Genomic DNA, 16,386 nt, shown 5'->3' with positions numbered 1-16,386 from the left:
AGTTTGAGTAGATCGGCAGAATGTATGGATCCTCTTCAGTGATGTGAACGATCTCTGGACAGATGACGTCGTGGAAGGAATTGTTGCGATCAACATTGCTAATTTATACATTTCTGTAAACTCACCCACTAGATTCGTGTCCAGTAGATAATTTACAATCTCAATTGGTGTTTTCTCTGATCCTTCAGTGGAAGCATACCAAACATAAAGTTCATTCTTCTGCAGTTTGGTTAATTTAAACAGACTGCCATAAATTTCCTGCAATTTATGTACGAGATGGTGAGGAAAGTTTTCTCTTTTATTCAAGTAGCTCCGTTTTGTGGGATTTAGTAAATCAAAATGTTGCAATTTTTCAAATGATGCGAATGTAATTGTTATCTGGTTGCTGATATTATCAATGATTTCAAAGTAAAGCCTCCGGCAGTGGTCTTTCTGTGATTCGTTGTTCAGTCGCCTCCTTTTCATTTCAACAACCTCTTCCTCTTCCACTCCACCAGTTATAGAATTCCATAGTGTTTCGAAATTCTCACTTTCCTTTTTCAGCTGTTGTTGAAATTCAGTTATTTTATTACTGCAGTACAAAATATCAACATTTTTAGACTGCAATATACTGAATAATACGTCTGAAAGGCAAGCAAGTTGGATAAAGACTTTTTTAAAAATATATTTTCGAAATCCTTCAGGAAGCTAGAAAATCCTCTTGGAGTCATGGCAGTCAAATGATCGAAGTCTCCACTTTCATTAACATGCTCAAAAAACATAAGCAGTGCTTCTCTGTTGTCATTGACTGTCCACACTAGCCTAGAGGTAAAATTTCATCTGGTAGGAGCTAATGACGGGAGCTTTCTGGACATGAAAGCAGAAAGTTCGTGTAACCTCTTTGGAGAATGAGGTTTAAGTGATTTAAGACCACAAAATAACACCTTAAGCTCTTTGTTACATTCTAACGATTGTTGCAGCACCATGTTCACGACATGAACATAACAATGCATAAAAAAGCTTTCGGATAATTTTCCAAAACTTTCTTTGAAGGCCATTCAAATGACCACTCATTACAGAATATCCATCGTATGTCTTGGCAATTAATTTATCCCCACACTTATATTTATCGATTATTTCAGTCACGTGACTAAAAAGAGCTCCTGCAGTTTCATCGGCGCTCATGCCATGAAATCCAAGAAATCTTTCAATGACTTTTTCTGGGAGCCCGAAATAAAACGTAACACTGTTGACACCTGATATTTTTTGCTAATGTCTGATGTTTCATCGACCATGATAGCCACAAAGTCTGTGTTTTGAATTTCATTGTAGATTTCATCTCTCAGAATATCCGAAACTGAATTTATTAAATCATTTTGAATGCCTGCCGAAGTACCGCGAAAAACTGTAGAATTTAATAAATGTTCTTTTAATGAGGGATCGAACTCGGCACTTGCAATAAGGGATTCCATGTAATTGCCCTTATTTAGAGAGGCTGCATTTTCCTCATGGCCTCGGAATGGCAGTTCTTGCTTTGATAAATAGCAGACGGCGTTAATCAACCTCTTTAATATTTCCCTGTTCTGTTTTACTTTTTTATTGTGTAGATCTATTTGAGCTTTCGTTGAGTATCCAAAAGAACGTCAATTCCAGTAGGGGTGGCAACAAAACTACTAAATTTAAAGGAACCATAAAGATGCAATCCAGACTCGCTGTGTTTTCTCACTGCAGTATTGAGATGATTCAAATCCTTATACCCTTGATAATTCCCAACACCTTTTTTAGTCTAGAATAATAAACATGTCCAACAGTAAAATTTATTCACCACATCACACCCGCAAAGCCAGTCTGAAATTTCATAGAGTTCTTTTCGAAAATGTCTCCCAAAACCTTTTCCAGCACCACGTTTTCCTTTAACACATGTTGACATCGTGAGATTCGGACATAAAAAATAATGCACAACAATCACGAGCAAAACAACGCGGAACGCGGGATGAATGAAAGCCAAAGCGTTGGAAACAAATACAACGCCTTGAAAAGCTAACCATGGTGGTGGGTGGCAGGGTGCGCATGCGCGGTCATCCTAGGTTTTGGCAGTGGTAAGACGTTGTATTTCCTCTCCAACGCCCTGGCAGTGCGGGACCGATCTGCCTGCCTGTCAACCACTGCGCGCTGGGCCGCGTTCGAAAACTACCGGGCGCTCGAGACTGACAATTGAAGAAAAACGCTCAAAATCATAATTTATAAAAGTACAGATACTTTCTTCTTTATTTCATTTTCCTTTGGCCGTTGACACACGACTTACACACCCAGAGAAACCGCCACTGAAATAAATCAATGAATCTAATGAATCCTCACAGGTGTTAAAATAGCACAGATAAATGTTTGCGACCAATACCGTTATGAACACCGTCCCCTTTTTGCCACCCTCTCTGTAAGAAATTTCAAATTTGAGCGGTTACTGTGTGAATTAGTTGTGTATGTGACGAACAAGGTTATCGTAAATTTTGTTGGAAGCTAATGTTATGCTCAGACAGGCTAAGCAAAACTGGACTTACAGTTTAAAGTGCCCTGTAAAAGAAATTGTGTTAAGTAACACCGACAGTGGATGCTCGAGGTCCACACCACGTTCTTTTCAACGTTTAATCTCAGTGGTGTTAGAATACCACAGTTAGTCAACTCCGCTTTAACAGCATTGTTTTTTTTTGTTTTTTTTTTCAGTTTGTGATTCCAACCACTAGGCGATCTGCCTCCATCGAATATCGATCCCTAGATCTCTTTAATACAAGGCGAGCCTTGGCCAGAGCCTGGGCATTTTGTATGTGGTCTTTCATCTGCCTCGTCTAATTCTCAGACTACGGTCACTATTGACTTTTTTTAAATGTTAAATACCCTCACTCGCATTATATAGGTCGACATTAAGCAAACTGTGCCTTAAACTGATCACAAAAATCCTCATAGTCGAGAAACTGGTCACAATTAGCCGAGAGGCAGTGCTCTGCAGTGCCAATAAAAATTCTCGACAACAAGTCCATTCGACACTCATCTGGCACTTGTATCAGATCGAAACTTAGGTTCAACTCGCGGAGGTATTTCTCGGCAGAATGGGCTTCGATGTTTCCATCAAACTTCGGCAGCTGGTTGATGTCTGTCATACGGGGAACTCGAAAAACACGATCTTGGCACAGGACACTGTCTTTGTCGGAAGGACCTTCGTATCTCAGTCCACGCCGCTGATCGTTTCTTGCTTGTTTGGTGGGAAGAGACACAGGTACCTGTACATGAGTAGTTAACTGTCTATCGTTACCCATATTGCGAAGTCTATCAGCTGTTTGGGCACAGGGAACTGACTTACGGGTTAAGTCACGCTCGTTTGCCACTGGAAGTTCTAGTGAAGCTAAACCTGTATCATGGAAAGCCTTGTCTGCACGTAGCGATAAGTTTGTCACTCGTTCTCCAAGTTCTTTTATTGAGTCCATTAGAGTCGAGCGTGTTTCGGTCACCGTACTCTGCACATGTGTTCGAAGTCCCAAAATTTCACTTGACAGTCGACCACTGAGTCCCGTCACTTCTTCCTGTACAGCAACAATTTCAGTCTCTAAAAGACTGAATGCCCGACCCTGTGGCCGAGTGATTAGCACATCGCGCTGCGACGCCAATTCGAATCCTGGTCGGGCTTGGTTGTTTGTGAATGTCCATTCATCAATTTCATCATTTCATCACTCATCCCCATCCTCGCAAATTAGCCAAGAGGCACAAAACGCGAAGTAAAATAAACTAAATCAAATCAAATCAATCAAAATCAAATCTAAAACAGTCTGTTTACAAACGAGTTCTTGTTGTGCCGACTCCACCTGAGTTATCCTCAATTCAGTTAACTGAATCCGTGCAGGAATGGAACTAAGTTGCTGCACCATTTCGGATAACTGGCCCGTAAGCTGTTCATGGCGTCTCTTCTCCTCCTCCTTTTCGGCCTTCAATCTCTCTTCGCGCTCTCGGTCTTTCTCTGAGAAAGCGGCAATCAGCTGTTCATATCTCTTTCTCTCTTCCTCTTTTTGAACCTTCAATTTCTCCTCGCGCTCTTTCTCTGAGAAAGCGGCAATCAGCTGTTCATGTCTCTTTCTCTCTTCCTCTTTTTCAACTTTCAATTTCTCCTCGCGCTCTCGGTCTTTTTCTGTGAACGCTGCGATCAGCTGTTCATGTCGCTCACGCTCCTTTTCCGCTAGGAAGGCCACCAAAACATTGACCCACTCAGGCATCACTGTTGCTGGAGACGAAACAGTAGCCGTCGGATTTCGCTGAAGTCGCACTTCGAAGCATTTCTGGCATCGAAACTCCTTATCACCTCCATCCACAAAAGTCTCTCTCATTGGACAGCACTCCGGGTGATAAAGAAGCCGACACTCCAAACATTGGTAACCTGAAGCGTCGCTCCACGGCTGGCTGCAGCACGAAGCTGATGTCTCGGAGAGTTCGGTGCCAACTTTGCTTCTAAGTATCCGAAGATCACCACGATCCATCTTCTGGAAATGGCAATGGATTGGGTGGACAAAACACTAAGGGAGCACTGGGCAACACTTCACTGGGAAGGGAGAAGTCTTCTTTCTTCGCGCCCCATAGTTGCGGCGCCACAAAAACAATGCAACGTGCCACCACTCGTAACTCCAGGGTATGGAGATCCGAATTTTCAACACACCGCTCCTTGCTCCGGCTGGTCAGTTGGGAGCACCAGTTCTCACCCAGGGATCGGGATTAAGACGATCCACCCTTCCTCCAGGAAGGAAACCACCAAATTGCGACACGTGACAGTAAATAAAATTCCAAATACTTTATAATTAAAATGTCCAAAATCTTTAATCACGAATCGCGCGCGTACATACTGATTCGCACAAGTTTAAAAGTTATAATTTGTTGGGTCATGCACGCTCGCAGGCAGTGATAAGCAATTTATTTAACACGAGAGTCGGCTCACCGCCTTCACAGTTAATAGCAAGACCTCAACTGCCTACCTCAAGCGCGAGGCGCAGCATAACAGATTGTTCTAATTTACAATACAAACTCATAACATAAAATAACACAAGAAAAACTGATAATTTATATAACACATCAATGTTAATTAGCGATAGTAAGCTAAAGTTCAGGTTGGCAACAATTAAAAATGCCAACGTGGAAGTTTTTACATCGCCAAGAACACGAAGCGTGGTTCCCCCACTCCTAACATAGACAGCCAATAGGAATACGATATTTTATTGAAAACGAGGGAGAAATACTTTGCTATAATATTACAATATTAAACTATATAGAAATAACTAAACTGATTTTATCAAATAAATCATATTTGCCCTAGTACATAAAAATGATTAAATAAAGATTTAGTTTATAACGAAGATAAATTACTTCAATCTTGTACTTTGTTGAACAAAAATCGATATTAAGAGATGTATTTAACTTGTGCTTAAACAATGAAAACGTTGCATATATTACTTGGGATAATTATTAGCCTATAAATTCTGAATAAATGTTGCAAAAATACGCGAATAATGTTATAACATAAGATAAAACGTAAATATATATATGAATTATGAAAACAACTAAGTATAAATAATTTAATCCAAGTTCTTAAATTGAAAGTATACGAATAAAATAAATGCCAATATACGACTGAAATCTGCCTAACATGGCGGTCGTTACAATGTGTTCTTTCATCTGCCTCGTCTAATTCTCAGACTACGGTCACTATTGACTTTTTTTAAATGTTAAATACCTTCAATCGCATTATATAGGTCGACATTCGGAGTGCAAATACATTTCTTAATAGATTAGCTTGAATGATATTGGGAGGGTTTTCTTTAGAAGTTGTGCATGTTTAACACATCTTCCTGCACCCATTTACCCATCAGTTCCTTTTCTCCATGCCAGTCAATCTATCTTTACGATCATTGTGTAATTTTCTGCTCGTCCCCTTTTCATTATTACCGCTCTTGCCTTTTGTGCGAACGCTAATCAGAAATGTTTTTCTCTTCCTATATTCTCTCTTTATCTGTGTCTGTCTCTTTCTGTTTACTCCAATTTCTGCTCACTCTCTTGCTTTCTCTCTATCTCCCTGTCCTTTCGTTCTCTCCCTCTCTCCTTTCCCGACCTTCTCTCTCTGTGTCTACCTGCATGTTCCCCTCTCTCTGACTTGCCTGTCTCCCTATCCTCTTTGAATTCTATCTGCATCCCTGTCTCTTCATTTCAATTTCCATGTTTGTTCCCCTCTAGCTGTTATCTCACTTGTCTGTTCATAACTCTTTGTTTTCACTTTTTATTCCTGTCAATTCCGCTCTCTATCCTCTTCCTTATTTGTCTGTCTCTGTCTCTTGCCTGTCCTTCTTTCTCTCTTTGTTTCTCTGCTTCCACGCCAGTGCCTCACTTCCTATTCTTTCTCTCTGCCACGGTTTCCTATCCATTCTTCTTCATCTTTCTCTTACTGTACTCACCTGTTCCTTCGCCATTCTCTTTCTCTCTCTGTGTATGTGTGTCTGTCTACATATTTCTCTTGTCATTACCTGTGTGTGGCTGACTCTGACTCCTCTTCACTCTCTCTCTCTTTGTTTCCTTCTATCCCTATGTCCATCCCTTTTCTATTTCTTTTGCTGCCCCCCCCCCCCCCTACCTGTTTCCTTTCATTTCTGTCCCCGCCTTTTCCCTTCTCTATAATCGCCTTATTTCTTCCTCTTTCAGTTTCTCTGTCTCTTGTACATGGAATAGAGAGTAAAAGGTCAAACCTTTTAATCTTTATTATTAGCCTCCGTACCTTATTGGTGCGTTAATGGGTTTATATGCGTTTTATAGGCTTCTTCAGTTGATCCGCTGATAGATGATCCGTTGACTGTTATTGCATCCTGGCTCGCATGGCCGTTTACTATAAATCACGATGTCCTGGAGACGAGAAGGAACCGGCACATCAAACAAATCGTACCCCGTCTCCTTTATGCCAGCGTATTTTTAGAATGACTCGCGTGCTCTTCTTACCTCCGCTACGACATGAATGGCCAAGGCTTATTTATCAGATCTGACGCTGGATTCACTTTCATGATGCGGTTCAACTTTGTGGAACAGGAAGTCTTTCTTTTGATATTTGCATAACTGTTATTTCACGTCGCGTTTACCGGCTATGTGGGTTAATCTCTACGACGATTGTGGAAATGAAACTAACGTGGCTTATTTCTAACGTTGATTTAATCGCAACAGGACGAGTGGACGATGGACGATGTAGAAGAGCGGCAAAAAGCTGAAAGAAGAAAAACGTCTATGGTGTTCATGAAGTGGTGGTAACGTCTTCGCCTTGTAATCAAGGGGTGCCGGGTTCGATACTCGGTGGAGACACATAGTGGTTCGGATCTCACTTTGAACTGTAGGTCCAGTCCCGATTAGCCTGTCTGTGCATAAAGTGGACTTTAAAAAGACAATGCAATCTCTAACGTGTTCATGAAGGTGACATTCCAATATTTGCCTGTAGCGACTGAAGAAAACTAGATACAAACTTGATGATGTACTGGTAAAATTGATGGTAAGACAGGGCCTCCCCGACGGTGCAGTGGTAGCGTCGTCGCCTTGTAATCAAGGAGTGCCGGGTTCGATACCCAGTGGAGGCACATAGTGGTGCGGATCCCACTTTAAACTGTAGTTATCTGTTAATTATAACAGTGGGCTAAAAAAAATATTATATTTTTGTTTTTATGTTTAATAAGTAGTATCTATTCGGTCCCGATTAGCCTTACTGTGCATAAAGTGGACTTAAGACACCAACTCAATCAATGATGGTAAGACACACAACGCATTCCTAATTTTGAGTTAGTTCAACTCAAGGCCTTGTTTTATAGTTGTACAGTCAAAGGCAATAAAAATGGGACACCTAAAGCCCGACCGACCAAAGAATGAACACTCAGGAAACCCAGGCTTTTCCAACTGTGCTAGTTTCAATGGGGGGAAAGCGGTGTTGCTATACGCCAGTCGTACACCAAACCTTCTGCTGTCAACTAGTGATGGGCACTATCGACTAATTTCCACCATCGACTAATTAGTCGTTAGTCGAAACAAAATATCGACTAATTAGTCGAAAAAATTAGTCGACTACTTTTTCGACTAATATTAGTCGAATTAGTCGTTCGACTAATATTAGTCGAATTAGTCGTTTGACTAATATTAGTCGAATTAGTCGTTCGACTAATATTAGTCGAAAAAGTAGTCGACTAATTTTTTCGACTAATTAGTCGTTCGACTAATATTAGTCGAATTAGTCGTTTGACTAATATTAGTCGAATTAGTCGTTCGACTAATATTAGTCGAAATAGTCTTTCGACTAATATTAGTCGAATTAGTCTTTCGACTAATATTAGTCGAATCGAATCAGTCGTTAACGACAAATATTAGTCAAAGTGGAACTATATATTTTTCTTATTATTTTCAAATTCCTCCACTCTTGTGCTGAGCTGAGCCAGGCTAAATTGGACTGTTTATAAACGAATGTTTATACACACACACACACACACACACACACACACACACACACACACACACACACACACACACACACACACACACACACACACACATATATATATATATATATATATATATATATGTATGTATGTATATATATGTGTGTGTGTGTGTGTGTGTGTGTGTGTGTGTGTGTGTGTGTGTGTGTAGGCGCACAGAGAATAGACCCGGGGTCTCTTCATTACAAGGTCAAGCATAAGAACATTGAGAACAGTCTCTGTGGCCCGAAACGTTGAGTTGTGTACTCACGATGTCAGTCACCATCAAGGTTCCGGCTTCAAATAAAGACGTAAAGAAGACATAGGCAGGCCCATAGACGGGAATTATCATGTGTCTTGGGTGGGGGGGGGGACAAATCCTAATTGGAACAAAGAAAAGATGCGAAATGTTGTTTGTTGGAGTGTCAGATGTGACCGATAACTTTACTATAGTAGTATTACAGTTAGACATACAATTATAGAGATGCTACATTAAAATCTAAAGTAACGGAACAAATCAATCTCACTGATAGATACCTCGCATACGCCGTACAGCTTCATGTTTGATGTTTACATATATTCTTAGAAGTATTCTAATAGTATTCTAATAGTATTGTATTCCTTAACAGTGTTCTCAAATTTCCTTTAATCAACAGTGGAGGCGAGTTCTTGCTCCCATACTATCCAACACATATTTGTCGAAATTTTTAAAGGGGTGTGACCATTATGTGAAGCTTTTAAAAATATAGTTCTGATCAGTTAAAAATTATTTATTACGATGTAAACTGCCTTTGGTGCAATATTAGGATGAATGAAATAGTAGCGAATAAGTTGAAATTGAATAGTCTAAAACGACAAACATAATTTATTTGTGACAGTAAGCCTTTTTTCGGTATGAAACAAAAAAGTAAGACATTAGTTGTTATTGATTTGTGCATTATAGTCGAAATATTACACCTGAGAAAATTTACCAGAGTATTGCGAAACTGTGTCGAAAGATCATGCGCCGCTATAATTGGTTTCGTTCTCTAACGCACCAATGCGACGATTACGAGATGAGAGATTATAAACCATTTTTTTGACTGAAAAAGCAGGGTGCAACGGTTAGTTAGAAGAAACTCGGGACAGGGATTAAAAAGATTTGACTGTCCCAAAAAATGTGGATGTCTGGTAGACTTGCATCAATTGTTATAAAACTACCTGGGTACAATTACCAAATATTGTAGACTGCAGAGTCCTGGAGCCTATCTCGCTTCGCGAACAACCCATTCATTTATGTAAGAATAAAATCGAATTTCTTGCAAAATCTGAAAAATCGTCAATGTTATTTTCGTAGGTTTTACAGCTTCATATTAAAACATTTCATAGTTGGAGGGGGTAAATGACCCCATTGCCCCACCCCTTGAGTATTAGGCTGGACATGGATGTTCTTTTTGATCAATTCGTCCTCATCGTCGTGGTTACCCAAAGTGACATACATCCTCTATCTTTCTTTATTATTATCATCCTCATTTTACATCGCTTTTATGCCTCTTTAGGCTAATCGGGATGATGAGAATGAATTGTGATTACAGGAAATGGATGAGTGGAGACTTACAAGAAACACCCATGTCCACCACAGGATTCGAACCCGGAGCCGTAAAAGGCGTGAATGTGAATGAACCACCCTGCGCGCTCTGCCACCGATGTTGCTGGCAAATTTGTACCCCATAAGGGGCAGAAAGGTAAATTAACATCTAGCGACTGCAGCAAGTTTGAGATTGTTCTGGACAGCGTATATTTTAGTATTTGCCCCACGAACATAATTAATGTTTATTTTTAATTAAATTAATTTTACCTTACCTTGCATCAGAGCTGGTGGATTGTAAACTCTCTTCTTATATTCGACCGGTTTTTTAAGTTTAAGAATATTTCCATTCCAGTAAAATGCATTTATCATAAACCCTCTAATCCATCTGAAGGTCAGAAATGGATAGTTTTGCTTTTAAAATGTTGCGGTGTCTTTCTTGCACCAACAATGTGCACTGGCCTGTGAATACCAAGAAACTCTCGGAACTATGAATGTGTATCCCTTCAGAGAAAACAAAAATAGCGACATGAATGACGGTAGGCATCGCCCCCTGGAGGTAGGGGGGGGGGATAGAGCTACAGCAGGGTCAGCTTTCCCTTTGCATACCAGCTCTGTCGCGGCATCAAGGGATAAAAGATTCCAGTCACTGACCTTTCCAAGAAATACCTACCTGCTTTGCTTCCCTTCTTGACAATAAGCCCTCTGCTCAAGTAGTCGATTGTTCGTCTGGAAATGAGACATGTTCGGTCATTTCGACTAATATTAGTCGGAATGTTCCCGACTGAAATCAGTCGAAATGTTTCCGACTAATATTAGTCGAAATGTTTCCGACTAATATTAGTCGAACGACTAATCCGACTAATATTAGTCGAACGACTAATTCGACTAATATTAGTCGAACGACTAATTCGACTAATATTAGTCGACTAATTTTTTCAGTCGACTAATTTTCATTAGTCGATAATTTTTTCGATGGTTTTAATAATCGACTAATCGACTAATATTAGTCGACTAATGCCCATCACTACTGTCAACATGCACCCTTCGTTCGCATTCCAAGGAGAGGCAGGAAATCGGAGACCCATTCGCTTGCCACGCGGCGGCAACCATTAGACTTCGCCGTGCTTGACGTTGTTGAGGGTGCCACTTGTTTCGAAAACCACTCGAAACGAAAAATTTGGCAACGCAGAATACCACGAGAATTTCCCCTCACCACGGAAACTGGACAAAGCCGATTGGTTCAGCGGTTCATGTGACCCTTCCTGGATTTCCACGGAAAAGACAAAAATAGAATTTTCAAGTTCGTTCTTTCGCCGAACAGGCTATATTTAGATCTTGAAATATTCGCTTAATCGCCGACGGTGGTAGACATTCCCATTGAAAATTGGCTATTAAAACCCACTTATCGCCACAGAGTTAGGCAACACGCATACCGTCTTATAGGGAAGCCAGTATTTTAGAATGTAGGAGTTACATTTTTATTGCCAGTGACTGTACATGCCTTATTCTCCCTTACATTGGTGATTATATTAACTTTGACAGTATCGATACGACCACAGACAGTATATATACATCTCTGAAAATCTAGAATTGGAGATTTAGAACAATGACTTTGCTGTGTTTTGGTAATTTAATAATCATTTAGTAATTAAATCGTGAGAATTAAGGCCTTGTAAAAATCGAGACGAGAACAGGGCCAGACCATTCGAGACAAGACCGAGAACGAGATATATCTCCGTATAAACTTAGTGTCCGAGACTATCGGTCTGGTTCGAGATTTTGGGATCATATGCGTATTTAAAAATTTACCTGAAACTAAGTTTTCACTCTTATTTGAGTTCTCAGACATACAAAGCGGGTATATTTTGATTGTTGTAAGTACGCTTCTCTTCACAAAATATGGAACAAACATATTTTAATGTACCCGGTGGAGGCACATAGTGGTTCAGATCCCACTTTAAACTGTAGGTCCAGTCCCGATTAGCCTTCCTAGGCATAAAGTGGACTTAAAACACCAAATCAACCAAAAAAAATTTCTATGTGCCAATTTATGTGAACAGAAGTGTACAAGTCCAATCGATTATTGGAAAGCGTTTCGTTGCATATGTATTCAGGATAACATTGTATTTCCAGGGACCTTAGCATGGAAAGCGAGTGACCAGAGCAAAGCAGTGCGCGTTGCTGCAAAAGGCTTGTAGCTGCAACCGCGTTTTTCCCTCCATGCACTCACCTTCCCCTCTCACGCATTCATTGGTCGAGCCCTTTCGAGTCCTACTTGCGCAGAGGACTTGCTCCAGAGATTAACTACAGAGACAGATTGAAGCAAATTTTTTGAGGGGGTACAAGGGTACCAATTAGAATCAAAGGATTCATGTGGGGCTACAAAGTGACTCAGTACTTGCCCTTTCCTTTGACACAGCGTGTGTATGCGTGTTAGAAATTCCCGCTTAAAAATGACATTGGATTGTTACAGCAGCATGACAACAGTAGATCTAGCTTTGCAATGTTTATTGCAACCAAACGCTTCCTGCATTTGGGAGGTTTGTAAACTAATGGTGTGCCGTCTCCAACTTCCATCCCATGTTTGTGTTCTTGTGACGCATTGTTTCCACAGTTCCATACGATGTCGCTGCTATCGGTTTTTTTTTTCACAGGCTGTAATTAACTAGAACCAGATCTTGTTTGGGGAAGACGTGTTTGCTGTGCCCTCGTCACAGAGAGCGAAGGGAGAAGAAATATGTAAACAATGCGAGAAACGATAGAGCAAAAAAAAAAGACAGAGAAAACGAACTCCTTTGACTGAAGTTGTTAAAACCAACAAAGTGGAAACAGGACACCTGAAAAATAAAGACTAGGGGCAGAGGGGGGGGGGAGTGCTAACGGTGTAGTTTCCACATAGTCATTCCATTCTGGATTTTTCAATTGTAAACGCTATCAACCCTTCCCTTCTTTGTTTTAATCTTTATTCTTCTTTTTGAATCAAGCGACGCATGTAAGCCAAAATAGTGCTCAGTGTTTCCGCAGGAGTGAAATTGAAACTCAAAGAATCTTTTTGTCTCACAGAGAAACGCGCGCGCACAAATATATATGCTATGAGGTTGTTGTTGTTTCTTTTCATTTATTTAGGCGTGGTCACTGAGTTTCATCGCCGCTGTTTCCTGGCTTTTGAGACCGGAACCAGTTACTTCTTCTCTTTAAGAATCACTGGAAACCCGATTAAAACCTCTTTTTCTTTTCGGTAAAAAGAAGCTTTTTCGATTTACCTGCTAAAAGGGAGGTTCTTTGAACGGCAGAATTTTGCGTACGCACACTGTTTCTGGAATAAGTGGAGCAAGCTAAAGAAACAAGTCTTCTGCGCAGACAGTGACTTGTGACGGAGAAAGAGACTACATGGAGGGGGCAACGCGACTGCAGCTTTTTCCCTTTAGAGTCAAGCGAGGCATGTAAGCCAAAATAGATCTCGGTGTTTCCGCAGGAGTGCCGTTTCCAGCCCCGCGTACCGCTTTGCTCCGCCATCTCGCTTTCTTCCCTTTTCCACCGTTATGCGCGACGATGACCCACGGACTCCTGGGGCGTATCTTTGGAATTTCTGTAGCAAGGCAGCGCATAAATGTAGAGAAGGGGGGGAGAGCCAGTGAACGGAGCAAAGCAGTGCGCGCTGCTCCAAAAAGCTGGTAGCTGAAGTTGCGTTGCTCTTCCATGTAGTCTCTTTCTCCTCTCAAGTCACTATCTGCTCAGAGGACTTGTTTTCTTTAACTTGCATCACAGATTCCCGATACAGTGTGTGGAATGATGCGCAGTGAATTGTGCTGTGACTCTTGCGCATGCGCAGAACAGGTATATCCTGGTTAGTGGAAAAATCTGCTTCTGTAACCGCACGCAGAATCGCACTCCATATGCACACAAGATATGATCACGAATATTTAGATAATACTGCTGCACTGTTTTTGTTTATCCAAAGCAAAGAGTAAAATCAATGAATTTTCTTTCTTTTGCAGAGCGTCCTCCAGCAAGCTACGAGTTTCATACAAGATGGCGACCTTCTGGCGTCACTTCAGGATCAGCATGGAATGGCCGGTCAGAGTTCCCTCTCCAAAAAGCAGGGTGTCTCAGGTGAAAGTTCCGACTTGGGACAAACGGCAGACAACATCCAGGTTGAGCGCTTTGACAAGGACTTCAGGTGATGTACAATGTTCACATTCCTTTTCAAACTATGTGAATTCTTTCGTTCCTTTTATTCCACTGTGCCAATTTACCTAAAGTTTTCATTCTATTGGCGCTATTTCTGGCTGCTTTTCAACCATGGCTGTGTATGAGAGGACAGTCATCTGTCCACATCTTCTCAATACCATGTCCTTCATTTTAGAAGGGGTCTCCCCGATGGCACGGAGGTAACGTAATCAAGGGGTCCCGGTTTCAATACTCGGTTCAGGCACATAGCACAGTTGTTCGGATCCTACTTAAACTGTAGGTTCAGCCCTGATTAGCCTTTCTATACATAAAGTGGACGTAAAACAACAATTAAATTCAACATTTTGGTACCTCCGTACAAAATTTTATACATCACTTAGAAGAATGAAATTCATTATGAATTTTTAGCGTTTCACACGTTATCAACCGGCAACGGATTTACATTATTTTTGCGAATTGTGGCATGTAAAAAAAAAAAGGTAAAGTGTTCCCCTGTGCTTAGCACCACGCCATGAAGGCGTATAGGGTGTGTGGGGGATGTAAGAGCGAAAAATGCTATTTCCATTTCCTATATTCTTACATAATATTAGCTTTTATCACATGTTTTAATTATTTATACATATAATCTATATATTTTCAAACATTTTCCGACATAGGTATATTCTTATATTCATGCTATTTCTACATTTTCCTTTCTTGGATTAAATACCAAAGGTTTTCCGTTCATATGTATTCTGTTCGTTTTCTACTCTGTTTATTTTAAATCTTGTCAAATATACAGAATGCAAGCTCAAGTTTTAGCGGTGAAATACATTGTACATTCCATTACTTCATGCGGTACTGAACGCCTTTGATTGATTGATTGATTGATTTGGTGTTTAAGTCCACTTTGTGCACAGTAAGGCTAATCGGGACTGGACCTACAGTTTAAAGTGGAATCCGAACCACTATGTGCCTCCACCGGGTATCGAACCCGGGACCCCTTGATTACAAGGCTACGACGCTACCACTGCGCCATCGGGAAGGCCCTAAACGCCTTTGAGTCAATATATATCTGTCTTTATGGACAATAAGAGGATCACGTTTCAGCACCTAAAAAAAAGATTGGTAACAAAAAATAAAACACATTTTATGTGAATTTTGCAAGATAATTAATGTCATGTAAGCCTAATGTATTATATTTTGCTAGGCGAATCGCTCGATTTATGAAAATTGTCATTTTTTCACAATTGGAAGTCCATCCAATTGTGAAAAAATGACAATTTTCAAAAATCGAGTCCATATTTAGTTCCGTATTTTGGTTAAAATAACTACATATTTGTTTACATGTCTAACACTTTTTTTTTGTAAATGTAAGTCCGTTTACTGGTTATCAGTTTTCACGTGAAGTAACATCTTTGCAAGCATGTTGAACAGTTGAAGACTAAAATTGGTAAACGCTGTAAGTGGCACAGTAATTCAAACAACGTTTTCCACGTTAAACTGTGAAATGTGTCATGCTTTATAATGTGGTAAACGTGAAAAGTGGCTGGTAGCCCTTTAAGTAGTTCAAAGGGCGTGTAAAGAGGTCACTAGTGTGCATGTTCTTACGGGCTGATGTGCGGAACGATGCGATTTCCCAACACTTTCGCTTTTGGCACTTACAACGTTTACTACTTTTAGTCCTCAAATATAAAATTGTGCCTTATGCACCATGTCGTGAAGGCACATTGCAGGTGTGAAGGTACGACTCCGTACGTTCTCGATATCGATCGTGATCACCTACCCACCGTTACCCTCTTCTACTCATCCCAGATGCCCACTAATAGGAGGCTAGATAATCCCCAGAGTTAGTTATTCAGTTACATCGAAGAAAACGTTCCTGTCTCAGATCAAGAATGGAACTTAAGTGTCCTGCGTGGTAGCCAGATTGTAACTTCAAATATGTCGGTGCTATTCCAGACATGTAATATTACACCATTTTGACTAAAAATGATTGATTTTTTATGAGAGAAATTTGCATTGCATTTCTATCTCAACGCTTGGGAGAAATGTTAGACATGTCTAGAAGAATTGCACCTCTTCAGTGCTTCCTTTCTACTATCCTAAAAACATCACTCACTGTCACTAAATGCACATTGTCCC

At 40.5% G+C, this 16,386-nt stretch overlaps 1 protein-coding gene across 1 annotated transcript in view; it reads left to right on the top strand.

Annotated features, from left to right (window-relative positions):
* LOC145994823 (cGMP-dependent protein kinase, isozyme 1-like) overlaps positions 1–16,386 on the top strand; it is a 331,858-nt gene that overhangs the window by 252,394 nt on the left and 63,078 nt on the right. Inside the window, exon 4 of the mRNA XM_083131143.1 lies at positions 14,070–14,251. Coding sequence (XP_082987269.1) covers positions 14,070–14,251 — 182 coding nt within the window. The remainder of the gene's footprint in view (positions 1–14,069; positions 14,252–16,386) is intronic.

Source organism: Lepisma saccharinum, chromosome 11 (assembly GCF_977018435.1).
Source record: "Lepisma saccharinum chromosome 11, izLepSacc3.1, whole genome shotgun sequence".
NCBI lineage: Eukaryota > Metazoa > Arthropoda > Insecta > Zygentoma > Lepismatidae > Lepisma > Lepisma saccharinum.
The sequence above is the reverse complement of the archived record's forward strand: the minus strand, read 5'-3'. Positions and strand labels throughout refer to the sequence as shown.